Source organism: Osmerus mordax, chromosome 10, assembly GCF_038355195.1.
Source record: "Osmerus mordax isolate fOsmMor3 chromosome 10, fOsmMor3.pri, whole genome shotgun sequence".
Lineage (NCBI taxonomy): Eukaryota > Metazoa > Chordata > Actinopteri > Osmeriformes > Osmeridae > Osmerus > Osmerus mordax.
The window spans coordinates 7,683,365-7,705,010 of NC_090059.1; the positions used below are offsets into that span (position 1 = coordinate 7,683,365).

The 21,646-nt window shown below is 51.0% G+C and overlaps 2 protein-coding genes across 4 annotated transcripts; one reads left to right on the forward strand and one right to left on the reverse strand.

Annotated features, from left to right (window-relative positions):
* The first annotated feature begins 75 nt into the window (after positions 1–75).
* On the forward strand, positions 76–7,960 carry unk (unk zinc finger). The gene is made up of 15 exons (XM_067244551.1): positions 76–265; positions 813–1,022; positions 2,018–2,194; positions 2,415–2,554; positions 2,712–2,847; positions 2,962–3,079; positions 3,466–3,550; positions 3,700–3,980; positions 4,380–4,445; positions 4,936–5,119; positions 5,234–5,323; positions 5,437–5,622; positions 5,881–6,062; positions 6,247–6,507; positions 6,775–7,960. Exons 1-15 carry the CDS (start codon positions 114–116, stop codon positions 6,922–6,924), a joined length of 2,418 nt encoding a protein of 805 aa, XP_067100652.1. The 5' UTR covers positions 76–113; the 3' UTR covers positions 6,925–7,960.
* Positions 7,961–8,100: 140 nt separating this feature from the next.
* Positions 8,101–21,356, reverse strand: unc13d (unc-13 homolog D (C. elegans)). Of its 3 annotated transcripts, none has more exons than XM_067244550.1 (34): positions 21,245–21,356; positions 20,323–20,349; positions 19,839–19,895; positions 19,624–19,680; positions 19,403–19,510; positions 19,258–19,317; positions 18,925–18,991; positions 18,517–18,697; positions 18,320–18,364; positions 17,902–17,973; positions 17,617–17,686; positions 17,270–17,374; positions 16,699–16,791; positions 16,357–16,457; positions 15,884–16,001; positions 15,590–15,711; positions 15,128–15,218; positions 14,835–14,891; positions 14,413–14,510; positions 14,249–14,300; positions 13,753–13,883; positions 13,411–13,531; positions 12,846–12,998; positions 12,618–12,713; positions 12,025–12,306; positions 11,804–11,883; positions 11,475–11,589; positions 11,067–11,138; positions 10,708–10,791; positions 10,397–10,517; positions 10,142–10,265; positions 9,182–9,390; positions 8,676–8,763; positions 8,101–8,527 (listed from the first exon to the last, which is right to left on the reverse strand). In XM_067244550.1, exons 1-34 carry the CDS (start codon positions 21,302–21,304, stop codon positions 8,500–8,502), a joined length of 3,345 nt encoding a protein of 1,114 aa, XP_067100651.1. In that variant the 5' UTR covers positions 21,305–21,356; the 3' UTR covers positions 8,101–8,499. The 3 variants fall into 3 exon arrangements, with proteins under 3 accessions (XP_067100651.1, XP_067100649.1, XP_067100650.1); XM_067244548.1 differs by having other exon boundaries at positions 8,101–8,542; XM_067244549.1 differs by lacking the exon at positions 8,101–8,527 and having other exon boundaries at positions 8,553–8,763.
* Positions 21,357–21,646: the final 290 nt, after the last annotated feature.

Genomic DNA, 21,646 nt, shown 5'->3' on the forward strand with positions numbered 1-21,646 from the left:
TCGTGACGCTTCGATTTCCTTACATTCTGCGCAAGCGCACATCAGTCAAGAATGCGGATTTCGACGCTTGTAGGTATAGAAAGCAGGTTGAGTAGCTTTAAACAGGAAAAAAAATGTCTAGAACACACACGCAGCCCCTGTCTTCTACGGGGGCTACGACCACCGGCGGACCATCCTCCTCCTCCTCTTCCCCGTCTCCTGCTGGAGGATCTACATCTCCCGCTAACGTTCTGCACGTACAGCCTGAAAAACCTCAACATTATACGTACGTAGACATTCATGTACACAACAATCTCACGTGCACTGGCGTACGTACCAAAACACACACTTGTAAAATATGAAATAAGTTCATCTTTCAGGTCGTATGTGTAACAACAACTTTTTGGGGGAATCGAATAAGCTTGCAATTGATGTTTAACGTTGTAAGTTTAGCTAGTGTAGTGCATGAAGGCCTACTTAAAAAGACCGAGTTGGTATTACCCAGAATTGAGCGGTGGATTGGAACTGTTGGGAGTTTTAGGTCTTTGGTTCCAATTCGGTTTGTTCCCTTAAGCCAGCAATAATAACGAAAGTTGTATGCACTCATCTGTCATCTGTAATGTTTGATTATATAATGCAAGGTCCACAAATGTGTGTACGTGAATGAATGAGAGGGAACGGTGCTATTCAGGTTTCTACAGTGTACAGTATTAGTTACCATCATATTTGTCTACTGATGCTATAACAAAACAAAAACTCTGGTACTATACTCCCTTTTCCTAACTTTGCCACTATTTGGTCAATTTCTCTGACCCCCCCCCCTCCCTCCCAAGATACCTGAAGGAGTTTAGGACCGAGCAGTGTCCGCTGTTTGTGCAGCACAAGTGCACCCAGCACCGACCCTTCGCCTGCTTCTACTGGCATTTCCTTAACCAGCGGCGCCGCAGGCCCATGCGACGCAGAGACGGGACCTTCAACTACAGCCCAGACATCTACTGCACCAAATATGATGAGGGCACAGGAACCTGCCCCGAAGGAGACGAGTGAGTGTGGGCCAAGCCTGGGGGAGGGAGGAACAGAGAGAGAGGGGGGGGGGGGTTGTGGTTTGAGAGAAGGGAGGTGTCGTGGCACTGGGCATATGGAAGCATAGCGTGTGTAAACCAACTCCCTTTGACATGGGCACCCTATAATGTAATAATGTCATAACAGACGTGAATTCTGTTTTGACTCCTCCATTCAACACTAGAACTTTTGTGGGGGGAAGGAGAGGGAGAGTACTCTACATCACACCCTCTGTGGGTGTCATGTGACAACAATAGTCTCGACGACCTTCCTAAGTCGCGTCCCAACTCTGTGCACGCCCGAGGTTGCGATTGGCTCTCTCTGTGAGGCCTCATCCCCTGTCCTTTCCAGAACCTTCACCTCACCAACTGCTCGTTAACAGCTCATCTCAGGCCAGTTTGCATAATAAAGCCCACCTGGGTCAGTAAGCAGGACTCCAGCGGGAGACACGGCCGTTAACGGGTTTCTTTCGACTGACGCTGATCAGAGGGACTGCTGTGTGGGCTGGCTGTTCGCTGTTGTCATGAGCACGGCTGTTATGTAGGGACAGATGAAGAAGTGCTGACATGTTATCACCTGCCATCAACAGCGGGCACACACACATACATACACATACACACATACGTACACACATACACACAGGTGTTGATGTTGAATGATGCACACCAGTGATATGGCTGACACTTGTTTATCAATGATTCATGAGGTGTGGAAATGCAGGAGACTGAATGACTGTCTGTGCTTTAATGTTGCCGAGTTGAGAGAACATAAGCCCAGTAAGGGGCATGTTCTAGTATCTATAATCGGATGTCATCTGTACTACGGGTTCAACTGAAGAATAGGACATGTCCATCCCTAACTCTACACACACACCATTTTTCATCAACCAAAAGGATTGTGTGTGTGGGCCTCTGCCTGCATGTGTGCATCTGCCTGCTTGCCTCTGCTTACTCGTGTGTGTGTGTGTGTGTGTCAGATGTCCTTTCCTGCACCGGACGGCGGGGGACACGGAGCGCAGGTACCACCTCCGCTACTACAAGACGGGCTCCTGCATCCACGAGACGGACTCTAAGGGCCACTGCAGCAAGAACGGCTCCCACTGCGCCTTCGCCCACGGGTCACATGACCTGCGCTGCCCCGTCTACGACATCAGGTACGCCGCCGGGGACTGCCACAGGCAAGATCAGTGAGTACAGAGAGAGTGTGTGTGTGTGTGTGGACTGTGATTAGTGTGTGTATATACGTGTGTTGACCGTATTTAGTGTGTGTGTGTGGACTCTAAATGGTGAGTGAGCGCGCATGTGTGCGCATTATTGTGTGTGTGATTGAGTATGCGGACCCTGATTAGTGTGTGTGTGTGTGTCCTTCTGCAGGGAGGTGCAGGTGTTGGACTCCCAGGGGGCCTCTGGGCCGGGGGAGGGAGGAGGGGGGGGAGGAGGAGACGGACAGTCGGGACAAGCAGCCAGCACTGCCCTCATCGAGAAGATCCTGAGTGAGGAGCCACGATGGCAAGGTACACACACAGACATGCACACACCAAACACACGCACACACACACACACGTGGTGCTGAGAAGATCAGTTTCAAATGACCTCTCTCTGTCTCTCTACTTCTTTCTCTCTCTCTCCCCCCCCTCCTCCACTTTCTCCTTCTATTTTACTCCCCCTCAGACACCACCTATGTTCTGTCTCACTACAAGACGGAACTGTGTAAAAAACCGCCTCGTCTCTGTCGCCAAGGTTACGCCTGCCCGTACTACCACAACAGCAAAGACAGGAGGCGCAGCCCACACAAACACAAATACAGGTACGGCCCACACACGCCGTATTGGAAATTAAGTATATAATTACTATTATAATCATCCACGAGTGAAATGGACCGTACAGTCTGAGTAGGAATCGTGTGTGTGTGTGTGTTCAGAGCGTTACCGTGTCCATCGGTGAAACACAGTGAGGAGTGGGGAGATCCCAGCAAGTGTGAAGGATCAGAGGGCTGCCAGTACTGCCACACACGCACAGAGCAGCAGTTCCATCCTGAGGTAAACACACACACACACACACACAGCAGCAGTTCCATCCTGAGGTAAACACACACACACACACACACAGCAGCAGTTCCATCCTGAGGTAAACACACACACACACACACACACACACACACACACACACACAGCAGCAGTTCCATCCTGAGGTAAACACACACACACAGCAGTTCCATCCTAAGGTGTGAGGTCAACACACACACATACATGCATACACAAACATACACACACACACGTATCCACATGCACCATCGAGCAGCAGTTCAATTTTGAAGTGTGTATGCACACACACACACAAATACATAGTCAAACTCACACACACACAGAAACATACAAACTCAGTTAAGACTGTAATGGAGGGTGTTGTTCTTGTTTGTGTCCAGATTTATAAATCTACCAAGTGTAACGACATGCATCAGTGTGGGTGCTGTCCCAGGGGCCCCTTCTGTGCCTTCGCCCACCTCGACAGTAAGACCCCGAACACCCACAATTCTGACCCTAACCTTCTACAGTAACACCCTGAACACAATGACACTACTATCTATTTAGTCTCTTTTCCACCTCTCCCTCCCTCCCCCTCTCTCTCTCTCTTTCCATCCCTCCTTCTCCCACTCCAGAGCCCCCCATCACCGAAGAGCCCTCCTGCCCTCCTCACCCCGGACCTCCAGACCCCCACCCCGCCCAAGAGGTGCCCTCCAGCCCAGGGGGCCTGGGCCTGGGGCCGGGCTCCCAGGGCGAGTCCTTCTCCCCCTCCGGAGGGGGCTGCATGGCGGAGCAGGGGATCCTGGGGAGGGTGCTGTCCATGTGTGAGGACGTGTGTGGAGGGGGCGAGCCCCTGTCCCCCTGGGCTGGAGAGGGGGGGTACGGGAGAGCCCCCGGGTTCGAGAGGGAAGACCAGGTGAGATTGGGGGTGGGGTGGTCAGGGTTGGGGGAGGTGGGGGTGGTGCTAAGGAACTACAGATGTTAATCAGTTCAAAGCTATTATCTAGTATGGTGCATCGAATGCTGACATTTATGTTTTTAACTGTCCATGGTCCCTTTTAAATAAAACAAATAAACAAAATTATAATACTCACGTTGTTACATAATTGCTACGTAACTTCAAATCTGCTGGCTGGAATTTTCAGCTGTCAATGTTCTAACTGACGTAGGAATCTGGGAAGCGATTTGAGTGCCTAGTTGTCTGTCGACAGTCACTCTGTTTTATACGAGCAGTATTTCAGAGGGGCCAGTCGAAGGATGGTGTCTGTCTATGTTTACAAGTAAGTCACATCAAATCCCTTTTGATTGATTGCAGGCGAAGCAGAGGGGTTTTGCCATGGAGCAGCGCAGTAGAGACATGGCAGTGGTTCATAGCAAACAGGTAGACACCTTCCACCCTAGTCACAAACCACAAACGCACGGACACACACTCACGGCTTTTGTCTTTTGGTTTAAGTCTCGCTTCAAAGAGACAAATAACAATATTAGTACATTTCAGGTACTCGTATGTAGGATTCATTTCAAATATTCCAATTAAAGATCAACGTTTGTTGTCAAATGCAGTTATTTGCCTTAAAATGCTTGATTTTCTTCTTCCCCAACAACAGTGTAGACAAATATTCCAGAGAATACAATGTATTAACGAAACAGTTGAAACCTAAACCATGTAAACATTGAGCAGTATCGACCTAGTCTGAATGTGGAGATCAAATTCCCTGCATCTCTACTCTTGATAAAGCTGCTACAGCCATTAGCAATGCAGCACATCCTCTCGACAGAAACCCCTTTGAAACAACAACACGTTCAAAATACAAAATGTTCAAATGGAACGATAATCCTAGTGGTGTAAGCGGTGGTCCTCCTGCCTCCAGGACCTGCTGGTGTTCCTGCCGGTGGGCAGTCCTCTGAGTCTGTCCTCCAGCGTCCCCTCCAGCCTGGCTGCCACCCCGCCCAGCCCGGCCCCTCCCGGCCCCCCAGGACCAGGCCTCTCCTCGGGCATGAACGCCAACGCCCTGCCCTTCTACCCCACCAGCGACACCGTCGAGTCCGTCGTAGGTCAGTCTGCATGCCGGCCGAAGAAGCGGTCTGAACGTAGTCTTGTCTGTGTGTGTGTTTGTAATGTGTGCTTGTGTGTATGTTTCTAATGCGTGTGTGTGTGTGTGTTGACAGAGTCTGCCCTTGATGATCTGGACCTGAATGACTTTGGCATGTCGGCCCTGGAGAGGAGTCTGGACAGCAGCTCCGTAGGGGTCATGCTAGGTGTGTATGACACACACACACTCACATTACACATACACACGCATTGCAAACACGCACACAGGCACACACTTTACAAAGACACTGTTGCTGTAACAGGATATGATGTCACACAGGAGGAAACCAGCTTCAGAGTTCTGCGCCCGTCAACATCCCAGGATCCCTCAGCAGCTCCATCCCCTTCACCCCCCCCTCGCCCTCTCCCCCAACCAGAACACACCCCTCCCCTTTCTTCTCCGCCCACCTGTCCCAGCCTGGCCAATCGGAGAGCAGCTTCCTGGGGCCGTCGCACGGCTCTTTAGGTTGGTGGAACTCAGTCACATGACCTTCAACCTGCCTCAGTGTGAGCAGGGGGGTCTACCTGTTCTAGATGTATCCGAACCGTGTATGTGTGCTAATGTGTGTGTGTGATGTGTGTTTGTGTGCTGTTACTGTGTGTTTGTGTCTGTAATATATGTGTGTAATGTGTGCTCTTATGTGCATGTGTGTATAATGTGTAATGTGAGTTTGTGTGGGGGTATTTACATGTGTGTAATGTGTGTGTATATGTGTGTGTCCAGGCCTGAACGGGATGAACAGCAGTATCTGGGAGCACTTCCCCTCGGGGCAGGCCTCCCCCAGCACCCCCCCCACCCTGCTGCCCTCCCCCACCTGCCCCGACCCCTGCAGGCTGAGGCAGGAGCTGGACGACGCGCACAGGACCCTCAAGCACTGGGACCACACCTGGAAACACACCCCACAGGTACGTACGTGCGCGCGCGTGTGTGTGTCCCTTCCGACCCAGTACCTGAAACACTGGAGTGGCTTGACTGCTTTGAAAATGTCCCCCAAGCCTGTCCTCACGGTTTCCATTTGTCCCCTTTCCTCCTCCCCCTCTTCCTCTCCCTACTCGTCCTCCTCCTCCCCCCTCTCCCTCCTCCCCCCAGCCCTGGGAGGTGCTCAAGGCGGACGCGGAGAACTCGCGAGCCCTGGCGGGCCGCCTGGCCCTGGAGGCGGAGCGCGGGCGCCAGGCGGAGGAGGAGGCGCGGCGGCAGTCCTCCCTGCTGCAGGGGGCGCTGGAGAGCCTGCGGCGCGGGGAGAACCCCCACCAGGCGCTGGGCCAGCTGCAGCTGCTGCAGCACATGCCCCTGGAGTCAGTCCTCAGCCTGCAGGCCCAGCTCTGCTCCTGCCTGCAGGCCGTGGAGCAGGTGGGTCTGGGCACGTGCATATACATACAACACACACATACGCAGTCACACACATACAGACACACAAACACATACATACATTCAGCATATGCACACACACACGAACGCATTCATGTAAAACGAACTTCGTCGGGTCAGTCCCCTCTCCTCCCCCCATGCGGAGACCCTGTCTGGTGATATCAGAATGTCACTCGCGCTGTAACTCACTCACGCACGCACATTTATTCAGTCGCTCATTAATTCCCTCCCTGCCCCCCCCCCCCCCAGGTGGTGTACCGGAAGCAGGGGCTGAGCTGCGTGGCGTGTGGGGAGCAGGGCTCCGTCACGCTCCCCTGTGGACACGGCCTCAACTGTGACGCCTGCTTCTCCAGGGGCTGCCCCCTCTGCTCCGACCAGACCCCCGGACCGCTGTCTTGACCCCCTCCCCCCAACCCGGGCCCCGACACTGCCCCCAGGTCTGTTAATCTGACCTGGGGATGACCCACCAGCCCGGTAAACCCTCCTGTCACTGATCCCAGAGCAGCCTCCGGGCCTTCTCAAGGCAGGGCTATGACCCGAGCATCCTCTAGGACTGACCCCAGATCAGATTAGCCATCGTTAGCTCCTTGGGAGCTAGCCATCGTTTAGCTTCCGATGTGGCTGATGTGGTACTAGCTACAAAAAAAAAAAGCTGAGATGCATCCAGTCAGATCGGACACTTCTCCACCAATTGACCAACTAACCAGCAGTCTGTTATGCTCTAACCTCTGAATCCAGACCAGCAGTTCTGACCCAGAGACAAGCCCGGAGACCAGCCCTTTATCCTCACATTGGCCTCAGGTCAGCCAGCAGTTCCTTTCAGAGACTAACATACAGTACCGAGACTCGGGTCGTAAGAGCTGATTCAGGATCATCTCAGCTCACCACAGGCTGACTGAACCCAACAGGAGGGACCCGACCGGGCTGATCCAGGGTCAGGTGTGTTCGGGCCCAATGCACCAACTAACCAGCGGCTCAGCCTTATCCAGACAACTATTCCATAACGCTCTAGCCAAATGGGTGGGCCATCCTGTCGGAGTTTTGGGGAACCTTGGCTTTTTCGGTTGGTTCTTTATTATGTTATCATATATATTTTTCGAATGTTTTCTAAATGTTAAGTTGTCCCGGTTTCGTAGTGAAGCACATGTGAATGTGGGAGGGTGTGCTGTTGGAGGAGGAATGCGTGTTGGGAACAGATGGGCTCTGTTTAAGACTCAGGTTTTATTCGTGGTCAGATTCTTCTTAGTAAACTGAACAATGGGGAGCATGATGACGCAATCAGTCGAAAAGACAACTGTACTCAGTCACATCTATGTAGGCTTTGAAATGGCATGTATTTTTTCCATGTAGTTCAAAACGACAAGCCTTTTTTTCTACTTAACAATCAGTCACTTGTATTTTTATTTTTTACATACAATTTCTTTTTGTTGTGATTTTATATGTCACCTTGTTTCATAGGTTGTCTTAATTTTACATTGCTCTGTGCTGTCATACCTTTCTCAGACCCTGATTGGACTAGGTATCAGGAAACAGGTAAATAGGAGGTGTGTGCATTTCTGTGTATCCATGGATACCAAACAAGCCCCTCACGAGTCCCCGCCCACTACAGACACTGGCGTAGATCTCAGAATCTGATTGGTGTGAGCAACTTGACCAAAAATGGACCCGGCCTATCAGAAGGCACTATTCTATAATCCGTCACAACCCCTTATCCAATCACGTCTCTGATCTATCCAAGTGCCTGTGAGTTTGGGGCTTAAGTTCCTTCTCAGATGGTGTGTGTGTGTATGTGTGTGTGTGTACGGGACTTGAGGAGAGTGTTTCATGATCTATCACTGTGACTCTCCCGTCCTCTCCCTGAGCACACAGACTACACCACCCCAAAACCCCAGAGTTACATACAGTGTCTTTTCCTCTCGGTTTTGGAATAGAGCAATTAAAACAAATGTATATTTTTGAAAGAAAGCGTGTGCGTCACTCCTGGGCCCTCTCCTCCTGGGCCCTCTCCTCCTGGGCCCTCTCCTCCTAGACCCTCTCCTCCTGGGCCCTCTCCTCCTGGGCCCTCTCCTCCTGGGCCCTCTCCTCCTGGGCCCTCTCCTCCTGGGCCCTCTCCTCCTGGGCGTCACTCCGAGGCCCTCTCCTCCTGAGACTGCTTCTCTCGCTGGCGACGCTTCTTCACAAACACCTGGACGTCCTTCTCTCCTCTCCTTGACTCCAACAGCCGCAGGATACTGTCATCTGGAACACACACACACACATCAGACACACTACTACTGTACATTTTGGGGAATACAGAGTGAACTCTAGAATATGTCCTATTGTCATATTGGATGTTAGAATATGAGGGTGAATTGTGAATAGTTACTTTTCATTCATTTATTATGAAAGTAGTATTCAACTGAAACGAATTGAAACATACATTCAAAATGCTGTAGATGTGTAACGCTAGTCTCATGGACAGATATGTAGAAGGGTGTTTTGGTATAGATGTATGTGCAATTGGCATGGGGAAATGTTGAAATACAAGTAGTATATTCAGACATGTAGTTTACTATGGAGAGGTGTGTAGTTTACTGTGATTTAAGGAGAGCTGTCATGGTTTTAGATACTGTATACACATTTGTGGTTAAATGTTTAGTTTGTGGTCGGGAGGTACCGTTGGGTTTGGGGTGGATCAGTTTCAGGTGGATCCTGGCAGGGGTGGCGTCCGCCGCGTCCCCCCCCGCCCCGCCCCCCACCCCCGGCACGGCCTTGAGCGCCAGGAAGGCCTCGCCCTCGAAGTCGTCCGTCCTCAGAGTGTCGTGGTCCAACACCGTCACCACGAGGCTCGCTCCGGGGGACTGACACTGCTCCAGGGACACCAGGCTTGGAGGGAGGGATGAGGAGTGGGGAGGGAGGGAGGGATGAGGAGTGGGGAGGTGTGAGGAGGGAGGGAGGGATGAGGAGTGGGGAGGGTAGGAAGGAGGAATGAGGAGTGGAGAGGGAGGGAGGGATGAGGAGTGGAGAGGGAGGAATAAGGAGTGGGGAGGGAGGGATGAGGAGTGGGGAGGGAGGGAGGGATGAGGAGTGGGGAGGGTAGGAGGGAGGAATGAGGAGTGGAGAGGGAGGGATGAGGAGTGGGGAGGGATGAGGAGTGGAGAGGGAGGGAGGGATGAGGAGTGGAGAGGGAGGAATAAGGAGTGAGGAGTGGGGAGGGATGAGGAGTGGGGAGGGTAGGAGGGAGGAATGAGGAGTGGAGAGGGAGGGATGAGGAGTGGGGAGGATAGGAGGGAGGGATGAGGAGTGGAGAGGGAGGGATGAGGAGTGGGGAGGGTAGGAGGGAGGGATGAGGAGTGGGGAGGGTAGGAGGGAGGGATGAGGAGTGGAGAGGGAGGGATGAGGAGTGGGGAGGGTAGGAGGGAGGGATGAGGAGTGGAGCGGGAGGGATGAGGAGTGGGGAGGGTAGGAGGGAGGGATGAGGAGTGGGGAGGGAGGGATGAGGAGTGTAGAGGGAGGAAGGAACGAGATTACAACTGCAAAAGGTAAAACCATGAAGAACGTTATCTGAGCAGACTTCCTGAGGCGAGGTTCCTCTAGAGAGAGAGAGAGAGAGAGGTGGAGGAACCGTGCTGCTCACAACTCGAAGGCCTCGTCGAAGAGTGGGTTGAGGTCGCAGTTCTTGATGGCGGTGCGGCGGGGCTCCACCTCAGGGAAGGTGTGACGCGGCTGCAGACACAGCTCCACGAACGGGTCACTGGAACCTGCAGGAGAGCAGCCATCAGCCAGCCGTCACTGTCTGTGTCACTGTCTGTGTCAATGTCTGTGTCACTGTGTCACTGGCTGTGTAGGAGTGAGAGTGCGTGTGTGTGTGTGTGTGTGTGTGGGGCCTCACCGTTGGAGTCCATGGGCAGCAGGTTGCTGGCGTTGAGGACCTCCACACGCAGCCTCTGGTCTGACCTCCTGTAGGACGCCAGCAGGGTGACGGCTCCGTACTTGTCACCGCAGTACACGTTCTGACACACACACATATACACACACACACACATATACAAACACACAGATACGCACGCACGCGCGTGAGCACAAACACTGTAGATAGCTGTAGACAGCACCATACTTGTCGCTACGGTACACATTCTGACACGCACCAACATACACACACAAGCCCATGCCGTAGAGAGGTACACTGTCAAACGGCTGTACCTGTTCCCAGACCTTCCTTTCCAGAAACTTCTCTATGAGTTGCTGGCTGCTGAGAGAGTTGTGCGTCAGGTAGGCCTTCAGAACCTGCCGCAGGTGACAAGGAGGCCAGACCACCGTGAGTAAACAACTCGCCCACACAGAAACACCCAAACAACACTTCACATGGCAGGAGGAGGGAGGGGGGAGAGGAGGGAGAAGAGGGAGGGAGAGTTGGGGGGAGGGAGGGGAAAGGGTGAAGGAGAGGGAGGGAGTGGGGGAGGGAGGGAGAACAAGGAAAAGGGATGACAGACAGGGTGGAGAGAGAGAGAGACAGAGAGAGAACCTGCTCCGGGTTCATCGGGGGTGTTTCTGTTCCTCACCTTGTAGTCATCTGTGTGAAGGATGTCCAGAGGCAGCCCGTTGCCCTCGGCATGGAAACACTGTTCTAGACACTGACACACGAAACACACCATGAAAGCACTGCTCTCGACTGTGAAACACTGAACACGCCATGGAAACAACATAAGCACACCATGGAAATGAATAACCTGGAGTCTAAATAACCAGGAGTACACTAACCTAGAGTGTGTGTACTAACCTGGAGTGTGTGTACTAATCTGGAGTGTGTGCACTAACCTGGAGTGTGTGCGCTAACCTGGAGTGTGTGCGCTAACCTGGAGTGTGTGCACTAACCTGGAGTGTGTGTACTAATCTGGAGTGTGTGCATTAACCTGGAGTGTGTGCACTAACCTGGAGTGTGTGCACTAACCTGGAGTGTGTGCACTAACCTGGAGTGTGTACTGCAGCCTCTGACAGAAGACCATGAGGCCCTCTCTGTTCTCGTGCTGGGTGGCCACCTGGTGTAGGCACTTCACTGAGTTAGTCCACAGAGGAGTTAGCAGGCTGGGGTAGAGAACAGACACAACACATGAGAACACTGCAAAACACAACAAGACTGTCTAGAGGAGAGAGGGGTGGGGTGGGGAGAACATACAAGGGGGAAAGAGGGGTGGATGGGAGGGGAGGAGAGGAGAGGGGAGGGGAGGAGAGAGGACATGGCAAGCTGTTTTCAGACATTCACACAAAGGTTAACCCTCTGCGGTGGTGTCTCAAGTACCTGTTGAAGTTCTCCTGGACCAGGTTCTCATGCATGTACTGAAGCTCCTTCTCCAGGTACCGCATCAGAGGAACCACAGCCTGCAGGAGGAGAGGAGGCGAGAGGAGAGGAGGTGAGAGGAGAGGAGAGGATAGTATACCAGAACTCCCCTCAGCATGAGAAAACCAACACCACCACGATACAATGCTCCAACCAGAAACGGAATGACATCACTTCCTCACATCTTCGGTGGACTTGGAGGGGAGTCTCCCCCTGCCGGACATGCTGCGTACGTGCTTCTCGATGTCGGTGTTGAGCCTGTGGCCCAGGGTGTCCACGGCGGAGCGGATCTCCCGGTTCAGAACCCCCTGGGCGTGCAGCAGCTGCGACGGCAGCGTGTTGTGAAACTGGACCTCCTTGATCACGTGACGCGTGCGCTCGCGAAGCCCATCCCAGTTGAGCTGCGCCGGCAGGCGGGTGAGGACCGAGCGCAGGTGCTCCAGGTCGTTGACCACTACACACAGCTGGAGGGGAGGGGAGGGGAAAGGGATTATTCATTTTTACATTTACATTTAGTCATTTAGCAGACGCTCTTATCCAGAGCAACTTACAGTGAATACAGGGACATTCCCCCGAGGCAAGCAGGGTGAAGTGCCTTGCCCAAGGACACAACATTGCAGACTTGCAATGACCGGCAATCGAACTGGCAACCTTCGGATTACTAGCCCGATTCCCTCACCGCTCAGCCACCTGACTTTTTACATCCCTCTCCTTTCCCTTCCCCTCCATCTCTCTCCCTTCCTTTCTACATTCTCCCTCCTCTCGGTCTCCTCACCATGTTGATGGCACTGCCGTGGTCTGAGTTCTCAGACAGCTTCCTGACCCGTTCCTTCAGGATGCTACAGTAGGTCACCACGATCTTACACACATCCTGAAAACACACACAGAGTAGGGTCGGAGAGTTCGAGGCAGAGTACGAGTCAGAGAGTTCGAGTTCGAGGCAGTCGGACGCCGAGTGAAAGAGGCCGAATTGGAGACGGAGAGTCAGAGGACTGGCGTCTACCTCGGTGAGTTTGACCATGAGCATGAAGGCCTCCTCGGGGTCGGGCCAGGACAGCTGCTCCCACAGCTGGCAGACGGGCTGGACACACGCCACCAGGTCCACCGCGGACGAGCTGTGCTTGATCGGTACGGGGCCCGACTGCAGGGGCTGGAGCTGGGGGGGAGGAGGGAGGGGGGAGAGGAGGGAGAAGAGGGAGGGAGAGTTGGGGGGAGGGAGGGGAAAGGGTGAAGGAGAGGGAGGGAGTGGGGGAGGGAGGGAGGGAGAACAAGGAAAAGGGATGACAGACAGGGTGGAGAGAGAGAGAGAGACAGAGAGAGAGAGAGAGAGGGGGGGGGGAGAGATGGAGAAGCAAAGAGCAGAAAGAAAGAGGGGAAGAGTTGAGAGAGTAGAAGCACTGTACTAAGTCTGGGACGTGCTCCACATCCAGGGTATATTACACGACCTAAAGGTAGAATAACACTGGCCACATGTGACTGAGACTTAGTTGGCCCCGTGGCAAACAGAACCGCTACATCATCTCCATTCTGGCTCTATGAGGGTTGTGGAGACGCCGTGAGCTCCTCACCTGGTCCACCTGGACAGCTTTCTCCACCCTGGTCTGGGTGGTGATGAAGGCCTTGTTCAACCAATAGGGAAGGGCCTCACGGAACCCTTCATGGAAGTTGGTCAGCTCCAGTAATTTACCCCTGTAACCGTAACAACCATACTATCATTACTGTTCAAAAGTCACATTTGAATTGTTATTATTGGATCCAAGTAATGGATACCAAATCCATATACGAGGTTTGCTCTCTAAACCATGGATCATATCAATATCCATTGTTTGCTCTATAAGTGTACTTGTAATTGTAATGATATTTGTAATGATAATCGTGATGGTTCCAGTCTGCAGCAGGTTCCCGCCCACCTCTTCTGCAGGTAGGCCTTGTCTTTGTGGATGACCTGCAGGCTCAGGTAGATAGGAAACAGGTTGTTGGCTAGAGACTGGTCCATGTGATCTTCCACAAGAGACAAGGTCTCCCGCACCTCTCCAGCTAGCTGAAGGAGAGGAGAAGAGAGGAGAGGAGGACAGGAGAGGGGAGGAGAAGAGAGGAGGACAGAGGGGAGGAGAGAAGAGAGGAGAAGAGGACAGGAGAGGAGAGGAGAAGAGAGGAGGACAGAGGGGAGGAGAGGAGAAGAGAGGAGAAGAGAGGACAGGAGAGGAGAGGAGAAGAGAGGACAGAGGGGAGGAGAGGAGAAGAGAGGAGAAGAGAGGAGGACAGGACAGGAGAGGAGAAGAGAGGAGGACAGAGGGGAGGACAGGAGAGGAAAGGGGCAGGGGAGGTATTATTAATATGAATAATAATATTCTCATATTCAACATTTGAACAGAACATAGTAAAACATGTCTTATTGTCACCTACCAGAGAGTCCTGCTTTTGATAGACAACAGTAAAGGCATCCAGCTGGACAGCACTGTGGAGGAGAGAGTAAAACTCACACATCAAGAGATCCCAGATTTGAATCCACCCCCACCCCGTACGTAGCTTAGGTAAAAGTCTTTGCTAAATGGACGCATTCTCTTTACCTGACAAACACTCGGTTCCAAGTGTCCTTGTTGTTTGAGATGTCTTCCTGCACTTCCCTAATCAGCCTGGAGAGGGCGCTCACAGTCTCTGACAGGTCCTGAGGGAGGAAAGGGAGAAAAGATGGAGACAGAAAGTAAAACATTGTAACTACAAACAAGTTTATAACAATTCTTAGAAATGTGTATGGTAATGTTACATAAAGTTTTTTTCATCCACGAACATTACATAAGCAAATTCATTCGATCAACCATCTGTCTTCCAATTGTCTTGTAATGTAATACCATGAATGTGATATCTAAAGAAAAAACGAACCAAACATCTCAATTTCCTGGTCACTTCTAAGTCAATTTCCACTCCTTCTTCTCATTCATGCTTTCTGTAAATCCTAATTTGACACCAACAGCTGGAGGCATGCGTTTACCTTAGTCATGGGCTGGTGCAAGCCCTTCTGGATGGCAAACCACTCCTGTGTGCCGCACTGAGGAGACAAATCCACACAAACAACGTTTTAACAACGTGTTTGAGGACGAGAGGAATAAATAAAGGAGCCTGATGACGGTTCTGAATGGAGGCCGTCTATCGCCACCACTTTGACGTCAAGTGCCTGCTAAGTGAATCTAATGTCTTGCAAGGGTACATGTCTCTCTCCCCGTTTCTGTTTCCCCCCAACAACCCCCCCACCCCCCACCCCCCTCCCCCCCTAGCAGGCCTCACCTGGACCGCGTCGCTGACCTCCACCTGCAGGTCAAACTGGGCCGGGTTCAGCTGCTGGAACGCCTTGGTCTTACAGATCTGAGCCAGGATCCTGCATGGAGACAGAGGTAGAGTTGCTGCTCTCACACACACCGGCCGTGCGCTCTCAAACCGACACACACACACACACACAAACACACACACGCCCACAATCACACAGACACATCCACACATCCATATGTTCACACACACACACACACATATATACATACATTTTACATTTACATTTATTCATTTAGCAGACGCTTTTATCCAAAGCGACTTCCAAGACTGACATACATGCATCTACACACACACACACACACACACACACACTCTCAAAGAAAACCCACACAACACATATTGGAAGAGCATTTGACTGCAGATTTAGAGGTTTCTGCATGAACACCATGCTGTTCCATGATTGGGGTTCCTGCCAGGTACCTGAGCAGCGTGTGGAGGCGGGGCGTGGCCTTCGGAGTCGGGGGGAAGATGTCTCGGTACTTGGCCACCAGACAGAGGCCGTACTGGAGGAAGCTGTGGAGGGAGTCTCCTAGTTCCTGTTTCTGTCACACACACACGCGCACACACACACACACAGGCGTAAATGAGCTATTCACTAACACACTAATACACCCAGAAACAATTCAGTATGCCATGTCATTATTCCAAAGTGATACTCAGTTGACAAATCCCAGATTTGCTCCTTCCGGGGACCCAGACCGTACAGTGTAGTACCTGTTGGTAGGGTAGTTCCTGTTGGTGCCAGTGGTACTCAATGCTGGTGAGCTGCTGGAACATCACTGAGGAGTCCACTTCCAGACTCTGGTACAGCTTACTGTAGGATACCCACTTTCTGTGAGACACGCACACATACACACACAGCATCATGTTTACCACATACACACTCACGCAATATCTTGTCAACCACACACACACATACTGTAAGTCATTTAAACCACAGATGCAAATGCATGCACCAAAAGACACATTACACATCATTTGCAAAGAAATCACGTGTGTGTGTGTCTGCATGTGTGTATGTGTGTGTGTGTGCGTATGTATGAGTGTGTGTCTGCATGTGTGTATGTGTGTGTGTGTGAGTGTGTGCGTATGTATGAGTGTGCGTATGCATGTGTGTATGAGTGTGAGTGTGTGAGTGTGTGCGTATGTATGAGTGTGCGTATGCATGTGTGTATGAGTGTGCTTACGCCAAGTCCTGAAGGAAAGGTGAAAGGTCATTCTGAGTGGCGTAGAGCTCTAGCAGAGTCTGTCCTTCCCCACATAACTCCCCCTTCCATGTCCCACTGCCCTGGGGGGGGGGGGGTGGCAAGGTGGAGAAGGGGGAAGAAGAGGGGGGAGTTACCAAGCGAACAGCTTTAGCAGCAAGCAGCAAGAACATGTCACAGACAGGACCCCTATCTGCAGCTCAGAAAACTGGGGGGGGGGGGGGGGGGGGGGAGGAGAGAGAGAGAGAGAGAGAGAGAGAGAGAGAGAGAGAGAGAGAGGAAGACAGATGGACAGACAAACACAAAGACAGTTTACACCCCTACCAGTTGCTTAGCGATGTGTGACTGGACGAACTGTTGCAGAATGCCACAGTAGTTGATGTAGGGGCTGCGGCCAGGGCTCAAGGTCTCGTCTCTCTGACAAAGACACGACACCTTTACTACCCTGCAGCTGGAGATAGCTCCAGCCAATCAAAACAATACACAGGAGCCAATGTATACACCATATTTAACTATTTAGAAAAATATAGTATATATACTTTATAATATATAGATTTTTGGACTCCTGTGTGATTGATAAATAAAACACATGAAAAATTTTTACACGATGATGATAATAATACAGTAGGCTTGTGACTGATAATACTCTTTGCAGTCAGGGAGAATTTCATCATATCTGGAAGTGGCTATCAGAGAACTGTGACATCCGACCACTTCCTCTTTCACGGGTGACTATCAGAGGAACAAGACGGCCTACGACTGCCCCCAGTGTTCCCCCTGAGAAGCCAGCTCAGAGCCCAGCGCCACAGACGCAGCGCTCCTGTCATGTTCACGGAAGGATGACAGAAGTCCAGCGCGGTGGCGGTGGACGACGGGGCGCGCCGGAGAGTCCCACCTCTCTGTGGATGAACTTGAGCTGCAGGTGACACTGGCCTCGGTCAGGGTACGTCTCCGTCCTTGGCTGGAGGTCGTACCAGGCGTCCTCCGAGCAGTGCAGCTCCTGAAGGAGCACACACACACACACACAAGCAGGCACACATGCACGCAGATACACACACACAGACACACACACGTACACCAACACACACACCCTGAGGTTCATTCCAATGTACATGTGTGTGTGCGTGTGTGTGTGTGTGTGTGTGTGTGTGTGTGTGTGTGTGTGTGTGTGTGTGTGTGTGTGTGTGTGTGTGTGTGTGTGTGTGTGTGTGTGTGTGTGTGTGTGTGTGTGTGAAGCTCTACCTGTAGCCTGAGCACAACGTTGCCAAGAAAGTCATCCTGGCCCTTCTCCTTCGTGGCATCCTTGAGCATCCTGGATGGAAACAGTCACACTGAGAATGACTGTGTGTGTGTGTTAGAGTAGTGTGTTAGGGGTTAGTGTGTGTATGTTGAAGTATGTGTCTTTATTTGTGTGTGTGCGCGTGTTAGCGTGGGTCTGTTAGTGTGTGTTTGTGTGCGTGTGTCCAGCGTCCCAGTGTTACTGTGTGTGTGTGCGGGAGGTCGTGCTGATGCGGAGAGAGCGTTCACCTCCTCAGTCCATGAAAGTTGGTTCTGATCTCCTCTAGTTTCTGAGCAAGGGAAACTTCCTCATCCTTGTCCCTGTGGAGTAGAACACACCAACTCATGTGTTTGTGCAGTGTGTGCGTGTGTTTGTGTGTGTGTGTGTGCGTGCGTGCACCCTGCAACAGTTTCATGTTTCACTTCAGATACAGTATTACACTGTTTGCATTGTACTGTGTGATGTTGTGTGTGATATTACTCTTGTTGCACTGTACATGGTGCAAGGCCGTAATCATAATACATATTGGGGGGGACACATCCCCCCCAATATTCAAATCTGGTAAAAATGTCCCCCCCCCCCCCAATATATTGATATAAAAATATAAATGTGCTACGGGTGCTGGGATACTGAGACGAGGGTGGGACTGAGAGTGTGTCATCTTACCACATCTCCATGTGGAAGCTGGCCCCGGCCATGTCCTCGAACTCCCTGAAGGAGGGCGAAACGAAAGCCTTTTAGAATCACGCACGCGTACATTCCATCGCACGCTCGCACACACACGCGCACGGGTCGACACTCGCACGCGCAGGCGCGCAGCACAGACAGCGCACGCACGCACGCAGACAGACGCACACACTCACAGTACGAAGGTCTGGTTCCAGATGGGGTTGAGGGTCTGCTTCTTGATTTCCGTCTGGTAGACTCTCTCGCCCGTGGCGGCATCCTGCACCACCGCCTTGCGGGGATTGGGTCTGGAGCGACGCGCTCGGCTCTCCTTCTCATCCTCCAGCACCGTCAGCAGGCAGTACGGGTCACTGAAGCCTGACCACATACACGTTACATGTTGTTTTGCACTTGACCACAAAATGCTATAACATACTGTACTTTACTGTATTGTACTTTACTACAATGTACTGTACTGTACCGTATTGTACTTTACTACAATGTACAGTACTGGACACTGTGGACAGGGCTGTCTTGTAATTACAGTCTCAGTCATCTGACTCTCAGGGGCTTGTTTCTGATTGGTGTGAGATCTGAGGGCGTACCACTTATGTCTTTTCCCAGGATGTCTTTGGCCTCCTTCAACGTGGCCATCAGACAGTAAACAGGAGGCTGAGATGGAGATAGTCATGTGATGAAGAGATACTCATGTGATAAAGAGAGAGTCATGTGACAGAGAGACAAGCCATGTGATGGAAAGACAGGTAATATAAAACAAGCCATGTAATGGAGAGACAGGTCAAGATGGTGGGCCCAAAGGATGGATGGGATCATCATGAATGGATCACAGCTGGAAGGTTCTAAAGCTGAAGGTTCTAAAGATGAAGGTTCTAAAGATGAAGGTTCTAAAGAAGAAGGTTCTGAAGACCCAGGCTCACCTCTGTGTTCTTGACCCACTCCATCAGACTCCTGTGTTCTGACTCGGTCATGCAGAAGGCCTGGCCCAAACAGACAGTGTGACAACAGTAAGTCAATCCATGTGTGTTTGTGTGTATGTGTGCGTGTGTATGTGTGTTTGCTCACCTCTCTGATGTAACTTTGAAGATGGCTGTCAGTGAAGATCTCTCCTGAGGCTGGCTTGCCCAGCTTGTTAGCAATAGTGTATAGGAGCTCTTTATACAGGGGCTTCAACTGAGACAGGAGGGGAGAGGAGAAAAAGATGCTTTAAGCATGCATGCTTATTCCTATTTAAAGTGTAATTAGGATTTGATGAATATAAGCGGGTGTGTGACGATGCCAGCCACCTCTAGCTCCTTGTGTCTTTTTGCCTTTTCTTCCGGGTTTTCGTCCTCCTTCAAGTCCTGAGACAACATGAAAAAGAATCCCATTTCTGATCCTGTTCCTGCTCTGCACAGTCACATACTTCTGGCGAGTGTGGAGATGTCGTCCTCTTTACTTTGAGGAAGTGTCTGGTGATGAACAGCCATACACTTGCGCAAGAGCTATTTCAATACTTTACCCTCCTGTCTTTAAATTTTCTGGTCATTCCCAGCTTCCTCACATGGCCTGGGGAGCCCTGCAGAGAGACAGAGAGATAACCAGAGAAAGAGGGATAACCAGAGAAAGAGGGATAACCAGAGAAAGAGGGATAACCAGAGAAAGAGAGAGACCCAGAGAAAGAGGGATAACCAGAGAAAGAGAGAGACCCAGAGAAAGACAGATAACCAGAGAAAGAGAGAGACCCAAAGAAAGACAGATAACCAGAGAAAGAGAGAGACTCAGAGAAAAAGAGATAACCAGAGAAAGAGAGAGACTCAGAGACAGAGAAAAATACAAAAAAAGAAAAAGTGAGAGAGGGGGGGGGGGAATATAGAGAAAGAGAGAAATAGAGGAAGAAAAAAGGTAAGACATAGAAAAAGAAAGAGAGACAGAGAGATGTTCAATCCTGGCACCAGACACACAGTTGTGTGGGGCAGACCCGCGGGCAGTGACAAGCTTCTTACCTGTCTGTTCCTGGTCGAGCCTCGAGTCTGCATGGAAAAGGGCGAAAAAAACGACACAGTCAAAACTGATCACCCTCTTTACCTACTGTCCGGTGCCTGTAGATGGATCTCTCTCTGTTATGGTTTGCTAGTTAACACTGCACAGTGAGGCAGAGTTTGAGACACATCTGAGTTTTTACAATGGAACAATCCCATGCAAATAACTGGGTGACAATCAGTTTATAGCCCTCACTGTTAGGACTGACTTCCTCCTTACAGACAATAAGGAAACTTCAGTGGAGAGAACTGAGAGACTATGATACCACCTCTCTGTTTCTCTCTCTCTCACTATCAGGCTCACATCTAGGATCAGATGAGAGGGGATCTCTTGTACCTTTCTGATGCCTACACACATGCAAGGCACCCACGCAAACACACACACACACACACACACACACACACACTGACTCACACATAAATGTACACACATACTTTTCTGACGTCTACCCACACACTGTTTCTCCAAAAAATACCTTCTGGACCAATGTGATAACATAAACCTTATGACTGTAAAGTGTCATATTACAGTCATCGGGTTTAAGAAACCAGAATATAGGCTACTTAAGATCCATACCTTCACCAATTTGGTGTTCAGCTTGTTCTTTGAAAAAACTCACACACTGTAAACATAACTCAGTAACTGCTTTTCACAAACATATCATTCTCAAGAAAGTAACCAGTGCTTCAGCAAGTGAAAGCATGCTGTCAAAAAACTTCTCAATAATAATACAAAAATCATCATGTTTACGTCATTGATTGCTTAAGATAACCCCAAAACCCAGAGAACTCGTGAAACCCATATTCAGAAACCTATACAACTAGCAAAAACCCACATTCAGAAAACAATGCTACACTGAGAACCACACAGTCTGATGGTTCTTGCCTGATCAGGTGGATGCAGCAGCTTGTCCCCCGCTGTGGATACGCCATCCTGGGTTGCCATGATGGTGATATTGGGAGAGAAGCACCTGTGAAGAGACGCACTGAGCTGTGTGTTGACGCGGACAGGAGATCAAGAGAGCTAGCGAGTTAAATTATCACACAGCACTCAGGAAGTCATCACTTCCTCTAGAAGGTGGTAACTGTGACTAGCAACCGTTTCTTCGACTCCGTCTCTCTCTCTCACTCAACTTGAGCTAAGAGAACGTTAATGTTCTGTTCAAACACAGTTTATCTCTCATTTTGCACGTCAGGGTTGAGAGACCGTTGTTCCTTCCGCAGATACGGTTTTGATTCCCCTGTTTTGATAGACTTTATCTGGCCAGCACTCACACTTGTGCTCTTA

Excerpts from the sequence above, each read along its gene's own strand:
- unk (XM_067244551.1), top strand. The coding sequence starts at position 114 with ATGTCTAGAACACACACGCAGCCCCTGTCTTCTACGGGGGCTACGACC. Across the intron at positions 2,195-2,414 it reads TGCCCCGTCTACGACATCAG|GGAGGTGCAGGTGTTGGACT; the intron begins GTACGCCGCCGG and ends GTCCTTCTGCAG. Across the intron at positions 5,324-5,436 it reads CTCCGTAGGGGTCATGCTAG|GAGGAAACCAGCTTCAGAGT; the intron begins GTGTGTATGACA and ends GATGTCACACAG.
- unc13d (XM_067244548.1), bottom strand. The coding sequence starts at position 21,304 with ATGGCAACCCAGGATGGCGTATCCACAGCGGGGGACAAGCTGCTGCAT. Across the intron at positions 15,219-15,589 it reads CGCCTCCACACGCTGCTCAG|GATCCTGGCTCAGATCTGTA; the intron begins GTACCTGGCAGG and ends GTCTCCATGCAG. Across the intron at positions 14,892-15,127 it reads AGGTCAGCGACGCGGTCCAG|TGCGGCACACAGGAGTGGTT; the intron begins GTGAGGCCTGCT and ends TTGTCTCCTCAG.